We start from the raw sequence: 9,142 nt of genomic DNA on the forward strand, positions 1-9,142 counted from the left end.
GTTGCCAAGCTTAAAAAACTTGAGCGGAAGAAAATTATAAAACTTATCAAGATGAAAATCAAGTTAAGAGAAAAAAGAAAATTAACACACACAATATTGTTAACTCAATTTAGATTTCTCCTATTTCTGGGGGGCAGGAAACGACTTATGAAGGTTACACTATAATTTGAAATCAATTACATAGTGTATGCACTAGCTCACTAAAACTTGATCTTGAAGTGGATTAAGCTCAAAATCACATTTTCTTTTCACTTGAGTTTTTTCCACTCATTAATGAATGAATTGAATTGCTAATTACAATGGGAAACTACCAATATATATTTTCTAAAAGAAGTAACTAACTCTAACTGTTAGTTCTTGAGTCAGTTATGAGCTTAGCTCCAACGGTCAACTCTCAAGTCAGTTATGAGGTTCAATTGAAACATACCAGCTCATTCAGTTTCTCAACACAAGCTCAACATGTTGATGTTGGGTCTGAGAGGCCTTAGTGAGTGCAACCCAAATGACTTAGTGCCATAGACCAACACTCACAATAGTTAACTTTAAATCCATGGTTCTTTTCTTACTCCTCCAATAACGTTTTATCTTTCTCCTCTATTGAAGAACCTTAGAGAGTGTTGTCTTATTGACATGTACACATGAAAAACAGTGTTACATCTATGTATGTATTTGTCATATCTATTAGGCTTTAGATTGGTATTCTTCTAATACGAAAAATCATATGAGATTGGAGAGATGAGAACGACATTTAGGATCTCGATACAATGCGCTATGCACTTCATAGTTCCTACACCTCGAGATATCAATGAGTTTTTGGTTGAAGGATGAATAATGGATCACCATTTGATAACACTTTTGTAAATGGTCATGATATTATTTTGTTACTATTTGACCATAGGTGGTTGTCGGTGTCCAACAAGATTTTATGCAAGGTATTTGTGGCAACATATGATGATTGATATTTTGAAGTAAATTTTATTTGCACTCTGATAATGCTAAGGAAACACTATTCAAGATCCTTTAATGAAAGAAAGAAGAAAAACAAATGATGGAAGAAGAAAGATAATTGAATTCTAAAATTAAATTAAAGGACCAAAATTTTCCTTTGTAACTATTGTTAAGAACCACATTGTCACTTAAAATCATTGACATTACACGCTTTTAAAATTATGACACATTGGACACATGTTGGATGACAATTGAATGTATAAAAAAAAAATGTCCTATTTATTTTATTCAAGAATAAAAGTTGAGTTTTATTGTTTAATTTATTTTTGTAAATACTAAACTAGGTCCTGGATTTTTTCTTTGGAACCAAAATTAGTCTCCACACTAATAAATACTCATTATGACCCTATGATAAGAAGAAGACTAAATTGCACATTTAATCACATAACTTATTTTATTTTATCATTTTAGTTCCTTAATTCTTTTATGTTCTGCTTTGATCTCTCAACTTTACTTCTCTGAGTCATATAAGCAATTTTTGCTAGTTTTCAACAACAAAAATGTTAACTCGAGCTAGCTTACGTGTCATATAGGATGGGTGAATTGAGACAAAAGTTAAATCAGAAAATAAATTAAATGACCTAAAGTGAAAAATAATTCTCCTTTTTTTCTTTCTTTTTTCTCCAATTTAGGATTCATCGTCATCTTCTTCATAATCATTCTTCATCTACAATTTCTCGGATATGAAAATGTCCAGTAGTTCTCAAATCAATGACTAAAGAGTTCGCATGGATTATTCATCATCTTTAACCTTCAATTGGAAAATTGATGGACATTTTTCAGATATGAGAAATTATATTGTCTATGCCTACCTCTACCTCTTCTCTCTCGTAGACCATTGTCAGAGTCAAAGTGTTACGGTTGTTACTTTGAAGAGTTTTGTTTTATAAGTGTTGTTGGTTTTTATGTACACAAAGAAACTAGCTAACTCCAAATATGTCTTTGTAATCTTTAATTTTTTTTCTCTGTTTAGTGTTGTGCCTTGCCAACCCATGGTTAATTTTTTGTGTCTTGGCAAACCGTCTTTTACTCCTAAACTAGCAAGAAACATATTTACAAGAGTGCCAACAACCATTGTTGGATTTACTGCTCCAACAACAAAGATAAAAAAATTGCCAAAGAAGAAGAAGAACTATTCAATTCACCCTCCCTAAATCATACAACCCGCCCTAAATTAAGAAGAAAAACAAAAACAAAAAAACACCAAAATCAATAAATAATATTATCAATTTTTTAATATTTTTACAAATATAGAGTCTCGTGAAAAAATGTAAGATTAAATATAAAACAATAAATAAATCTTAGAATCACTTTTTTTGTTATAAATGAGACCATAAAATTTCTTATACCTAACATATGAGGTAGTTTGAAAAAAAAAACTATAAACAAGTTTTATAATGCGCACACCAAAATAAACAAGAGAAAAAAATAATATACACAATAAATATAAACTAATTTTATACGCACGATTAATAAGTACCATTAGTTTTATTATCTCATTATATAATTATAAGTGTCATCATAAAATAACTACACAATTTAACTATTTGTATTGATTGTGTGTTAAATAAATAAAAAATATTATTTTAAAACAAATTATGAACGCAATATTTGACACGTATGTATTGTTCACCGTATTTATATAGCGAATAGTATTATTTTTTATAATAAAATAAATCTTTTTTTAATATTTATTTATTTATTATTAAAATATCATTTTTGTTTGACATATATATAAATTTATACCATTAATCACTTTAAATATTTCATTAACCATTAACCATTTATTTAACATGTATCTTACTGATCACTAAAATGTAAGACATTAATAAAGTATTGCAATTTAGTAGTTAAAAAAATATTCTAAAATAGTTAATATTATATATTTTAACAGTTAATAAAATTTATGTTTAAAATTGGTTAATGACATATGTTAATAATTAATACAATATTAATATTGATGAACGCTGCATTAAAAAAATATCTTTAAAATTTAAAAAAAAATTAAAAGAAAAAAGTTTCCAAAAAAAATAAAAAGTAAATAGTACAACGTATATATATCTATGTCAAAAGTTGTAATTCAATATCAAAGGTCGCTAGTTTACATTCCCATTATACTGCTTAAACTCAATAAATAAGGTGGTTCATATTGGAATTTAATAATAAGTGTTGAAAGTTAGTTAAAGAACCAATGAGAGATATTCCTAGGAAGGAGTGAAGCACGGCCCGCAGTGAGACAATTCCGTCGTGTCCTCGGACTTTTCGGAGACCCATATGTGAATGTGAGACACAGTCACAACAAACCAAACAGAAAATCACAAACACCAATTCCACTTCTACAATGCACAATTAGTGAAAAATCATTTTCAATTCGTGCCTTCCTTCATCTTCCTCAAAAATCATTTACAATAGGACCCCACTTTCGCTATCGTCGCAACGCAACGTTTTTTCATCTTTTCTTTTTTGCCTTCCTTCTTACACCAGTAAGCAATCACTCTCCTTATATTAATTAACGACTTTTGTTAATTAACCGCTGTAACAGATTTTATCTTTTTATTTTATTCTAATTACTTACAATTAAAGATGGATGGTAGATATGATTAGAGTTACTGTTTGATTAAATCAAATTCCAAGATTTTAAAGAGCGGTCGCAGATAATTGTGTGGTTAAATATGACTGATGCGGCCTCAATTGTGGTCGCATCAAAGGACAGGTTGTGATGTTTGATATCTTAGAGAATTGCAGTGGTCCAATATGACTAAGGGGGCCTCCATTGTGACTGCGTGGCAGTCGTGGAGACATTAATATCGAGGCAATATCACAGTTGCGCACCTACTCCCTTTGGTCTTGAATATAAAATAAAGTTGAGTGAATAAAAATTGATGTATTTGATTCAAAGTTTGTACCAGAGATTCATTTTTGTTGACCCACTTTTGCTCTTATATTTGAGATCAGATGAACTATATTTAACAAGCTTGATATAATTTCATGTTTATTTGATAATAATATAATTTTGCTTGCTCTATGTAGAGATTCTATAAGGTCTGGTCTTGGAGATAATATAAAGATTCATCATCATGGCGACGAAAGGAAACCCTGGAGATAATAGAAATAACAAAGGTCCAATGTCAATTTTCATTGTAGTTGGTTTGTGTGGTTTTTTCTATATATTAGGTTTGTGGCAAAGGAGTGGTTTTGGAAAGGGAGATAGCATTGCTGTTGAGATTACTAAACACACTGATTGTAGTGTTCTCTCTGATCTAAATTACGAAACTCACCATGATAGTGACGCTGGAACGCCTGATGATTTGGATGAACAAGTCAAGGAGTTCAAGCCTTGCGATGATCACTTCATTGATTACACGCCCTGCCATGATCAAGCAAGGGCAATGACGTTTCCGCGAGAGAATATGAATTATAGAGAAAGGCATTGTCCTCCTGATGAAGAGAAATTGCATTGTCTTATAGCTGCACCAAAAGGGTATGCCACACCATTTCCTTGGCCTAAGAGTCGCGACTATGTGCCGTATGCAAACGCGCCTTACAAGAGTTTGACGGTTGAGAAGGCTGTGCAGAATTGGATACAGTATGAAGGGAATGTTTTTAGGTTCCCTGGTGGTGGAACTCAGTTTCCTCAGGGAGCTGATGCTTATATTAATGAACTTGCAGCTGTTATTCCATTAGACAATGGGATGGTTAGAACTGCATTAGATACTGGTTGTGGGGTAAGTTGAAGCAAACATCCTTGTTTTGCTATAAGTAAACTATTTTTGTCGGTCATTATACATGATGGCCGCATGAAAAAATTCACGTCCCTAACAATGAGACAGCACCTATGTAGCACTAACACCTTTGATTAAAGGCATGACTGGTGTCTGACACGTGTTAGTGTCTGACACCAACACGGCACCGACAATGTGGTTACATTCAATAACTTCATTTTTTTAATTATTATTGGTGTCTACATGTTGGTGTGTCAGTGTAGATATTGATGTGGGTGTATAATTGCTTCATAGGACAACTCTGGCTAATACTTATATGCTTTTGTAGTGGAATGCTTCATCCATTCAATAGGTGTCAGTGTAGTTTTCAATGTTTGTGTCTGTACCAGTGCTTCATGGGACAACACTGGCTAATACTTATGCTTCTGAATGCTTCATCCATGCAAAAATCATTCATTTACAATTGTTTCTTTCCTGTTTTTCAATTTTAAGCCTGTATTTGTGCATGTTGCTTCCATTTATTTATGTTCTATCTCATTTTCTTGTCATTGATGATGCCAGGTTGCTAGTTGGGGTGCATACCTGTTTAAGAAAAATGTAATTGCAATGTCAATTGCACCAAGGGACTCTCATGAGGCACAGGTGCAATTTGCTTTGGAAAGAGGTGTTCCTGCAATCATTGGTGTTCTTGGAACAATAATGCTTCCTTTTCCTTCTGGAGCTTTCGACATGGCACATTGTTCTCGCTGCTTGATTCCGTGGGGTGCAAATGGTGAGAATTACTATAATGTTTATGGCCAAGGTTGATTAGAAAACAATCTATTCGATCGACTAATGAGTTTGTTGGTATCTTTTGGAAACGATTCCATAAGCTTTAGACAACTAATTGTATTTGTTTGCACTGACTTTAGAGAACTCAAAATTGGAGTCATGTGCTAAATCTATATTGATTTTACGATGGTTTGTTAACAAAAGCGGTACTCCCTCTGGTTTTTTGGTTGTATTTTGAAACTGTAACAGTTGGAATTTTTTCTCAGGTGGATTGTATATGAAGGAAGTTGACCGAGTTCTTAGACCTGGTGGTTACTGGATACTTTCTGGTCCTCCCATCAATTGGAGGAACAGCTACCGAGCATGGCAACGCCCTGAAGATGAGCTTGAGGAGGAGCAAAAGCAGATTGAAGACACTGCTAAACTTCTTTGCTGGGAAAAGAAACATGAGAAAGGTGAAATCGCGATATGGAGAAAAGCATTAAACAATGATGAATGTGAGCAAGATTCTCAACCTACAATATGTGAATCCACAAATTCTGATGATGTCTGGTAAATTGCTTCACTTCTTTCTCCCCTTTTTTTTGCTTCATTAATTAGTTAAGAATTTATGTTCAGATAGTGAAATACTTAGGTAGACAGTCCTTACTATACCCTTTTTTGAAAAACAGAAAGTCCTTATCTGCCTTAAGTAGAATGTCCTTATTGGAAGGATTCGACAAGAACTTCGAATTTTATTCTCTATGCATTTTGCAAGAATTACATTTTCTTTTACCAAATGCAAGAATTACTTATTGGCTGGTAAAATCTTCTCTTTCGTGATATTGAGTGTTTGAGAGACATGTTTTCTTAGACATCAGATTTTTTCAGTCCCTAGCCTTTGGATAAATGTTATTAATCGTAGATTGTGGAAAATAATAGTTTGTTCAAATTTTGCAATGCTTTAGTGCTACTATAGTCACTATTTGACAAAACTGCTTTGGATTATGGACTATTGGTTTTCAAATTTTCAATAGTTATCTAAAACAATTGACATTGTCTAGGTACAAGAAGATGGAAAATTGTGTAACGCCTGCTAAACCTAGTGGTTCATGGAAGCCATTCCCAGAGAGACTCAAGGTTGTTCCTTCTAGAATCACCAGCGGATCTGTTCCTGGTGTATCCACAGAGGTATTCCAGGAGGACGTCCGATTATGGAAGAAACATGTGAATGCTTACAAACGTGTCAACAAAATCATTGACTCGGGAAGGTATCGCAATGTGATGGACATGAATGCTGGTCTTGGAAGTTTTGCTGCTGCCATTGATTCTCCCAAATTATGGGTTATGAATGTTGTTCCTACAATTGCCGAGAAAGCTAACCTTGGTGTTATATTCGAGCGAGGATTGATTGGCATTTATCATGATTGGTAACTTCCTTATATTTCTAATGGTTTGTATGTTTTATTAAAGAAGAAATTTTTTGTTGAGGTTATAGGGATTCAGGTAGACAAGGAATAGAGAGAACTTACTATGAATTTATTGAATACAACATTGATATATGATGACCAATCATGTGCCAAGAGCAATATAGTAGATGATTCGCTGAAATATGTACCTTAAGAAGAACACATTCAGAAGTTCTTCTTTAAGACATAAATTCTGCTTTATATGCTTTCGATGGACCTTATAATAACACAAACCCAGACATCGGATATGACATATATATGTACTGATACATGGACACCTATGATGATATTTAAGACTTACAAAGAAATGACACAGACATGGAAACCAGATACGACACATACACTGATACATAAACACCTATAATAATAACTTAAATAAAATATAAGTGATTGAACTTAACTACATGTGTCGTGTTGTTTCGGTGTCAGACAGCGAACATGTCTTCAATCTGAAGTGTTAGTGCTTTAATGGTATAACCTACTTGACAGAGGTTTTTTAAACTTAAATTTATTACAAAGTGTTAAGAAATAGATAGTCAATGTTGAGTGTAGTTGCATGTCAAAACTATGTTCTCTTACAATTCAAATGGGAAAAGGAAGGCATAAAAAATAGCCCTTGTTCTGTTGATTAATTATCTATTTTCTCTCAGGTGTGAAGCCTTCTCCACATATCCAAGGACTTATGACCTTATCCATGCAAATGGTCTTTTCACCTTGTACAAGAATCAGTAAGTTGATTTCTTTCTCTATTTCCCAGCGTGTACATGTCTAAGCATAGACTAAATAAAATTTCTGTAATTGGAAACATTAAGGAACCGTTTGTTATTTTTAAATAATCACTTTTCGAAATTTCTATCTGTTGGTTACAGATTTAAAAAAAATGAGAATCTGGAAAATTAAAATCTAAAAACCACTTCGAATGAATAGCTGTTTTGTGAAGTTTTTCTTTAAAATCATTTTTCATTGAAATTTAAAAAAAATAAAAAATGATTTTCATTACAGTAAACAAACACAAAATAGCTTCTTTGACAAATTGGCAATAATGTAAAATGTTTATAACAGACACTTCAGTAAAAACCATCTTGGAAGCACATGTGGAAGGAAAGCAATCTCTTTTCGGTTTTCCTAACTCTGGTGATCAATGCAGGTGCAATGCAGAAGATATCCTATTAGAGATGGACCGTATCTTACGGCCTGAGGGGGCGGTAATATTCCGAGATCAAGTTGGTGTACTAAAGCAAGTGAAAAGAATTGCAAAAGGAATGAGATGGAATACCAAAATGGTGGATCATGAGGATGGTCCACTGATTTCAGAGAAGGTCTTGTATGCTGTCAAGCAGTATTGGGTTGCAGGTAACAACACAACAAGCTCAGAGTGATAATAGAATGGAAGAATAGTTTCAATATTTTTCAGCTAACATATTGATTCTACTTGTGATTTGTATTTGGGATATGAATTTTTCTAGAGTCTTAACCAGTGAGCATATATGTTTATTTTGTTGAATGTAGAGTTGATAGATGTCTTACTTTTTAGAGTTTTAATATAAATCATAGTCATCACTTATCATATTTCTTTATTTGGCTTCCCCATGAGTTACATTTTTTCTTCTCTCTTTTTTAATTGCATATGTTAATTATTTTTTTAGAAACTTTAGTTGTTAAGTTGAACTCACAATTTCTTAAAACAACTCTTTTGTTCTTTTCTCCAAATCATCAAACCACTTTATTATTGTTTAGTTGCCTCATTTAATTTTGAAATTGCGGTTAACTTATAGTTCAAGTTCATACCTTGGCGACAGCGAATTCCAAGTCCACATGATTGGTGGCCAACTCATTTTACTCTAAAATATCAAATGTGACTTGACCGTGAAATTCTATTTAAATATTAAAATAGCATTTTTAAATTATCTATGTTGACTGTTGTTATTTATTAGGACAACAATAACACACCAAGAGTATTGTGTGTGTATTGATGATCACGTCTTATAAATCATAAATAAATAGTATCAAAACTATATAAACATATATTATAGTCTAGGATGTTGCATAAGATATTTAAGTTCATAAACAATTCTCATAGTGACTACACTTAGTAATCATTTGATTTGAAGCCATTATGATTCCTACATGTATGAATTTAGACTTTAATACTACTAACATTTATGTAACACAATAATCATATATAAGGTGGTT

The 9,142-nt window shown here is 32.5% G+C and overlaps 1 protein-coding gene across 3 annotated transcripts; it reads left to right on the top strand.

Moving 5' to 3' along the window:
* The first annotated feature begins 3,164 nt into the window (after positions 1-3,164).
* Positions 3,165-8,526, top strand: LOC101491769 (probable methyltransferase PMT2). 3 transcript variants are annotated; one of them, XM_004499364.4, is made up of 7 exons: positions 3,165-3,491; positions 4,039-4,733; positions 5,292-5,502; positions 5,768-6,053; positions 6,545-6,910; positions 7,600-7,677; positions 8,097-8,526. In XM_004499364.4, exons 2-7 carry the CDS (start codon positions 4,086-4,088, stop codon positions 8,326-8,328), a joined length of 1,821 nt encoding a protein of 606 aa, XP_004499421.1. In that variant the 5' UTR covers positions 3,165-3,491; positions 4,039-4,085; the 3' UTR covers positions 8,329-8,526. The 3 variants fall into 3 exon arrangements, with proteins under 3 accessions (XP_004499421.1, XP_027190847.1, XP_027190848.1); XM_027335046.2 differs by lacking the exon at positions 3,165-3,491 and adding an exon at positions 3,621-3,871; XM_027335047.2 differs by lacking the exon at positions 3,165-3,491 and having other exon boundaries at positions 3,882-4,128; positions 4,295-4,733.
* The last annotated feature ends 616 nt before the right edge of the window (positions 8,527-9,142 follow it).

Source organism: Cicer arietinum, chromosome 5 (assembly GCF_000331145.2).
Source record: "Cicer arietinum cultivar CDC Frontier isolate Library 1 chromosome 5, Cicar.CDCFrontier_v2.0, whole genome shotgun sequence".
Taxonomy (NCBI): Eukaryota; Viridiplantae; Streptophyta; class Magnoliopsida; order Fabales; family Fabaceae; genus Cicer; species Cicer arietinum.

Coding starts and splice junctions, on each gene's coding strand:
- LOC101491769 (XM_004499364.4), top strand. CDS start 4,086: ATGGCGACGAAAGGAAACCCTGGAGATAATAGAAATAACAAAGGTCCA. Junction 6,911..7,599: donor ATTGGCATTTATCATGATTG/GTAACTTCCTTA, acceptor ATTTTCTCTCAG/GTGTGAAGCCTTCTCCACAT. Junction 7,678..8,096: donor TTCACCTTGTACAAGAATCA/GTAAGTTGATTT, acceptor TGATCAATGCAG/GTGCAATGCAGAAGATATCC.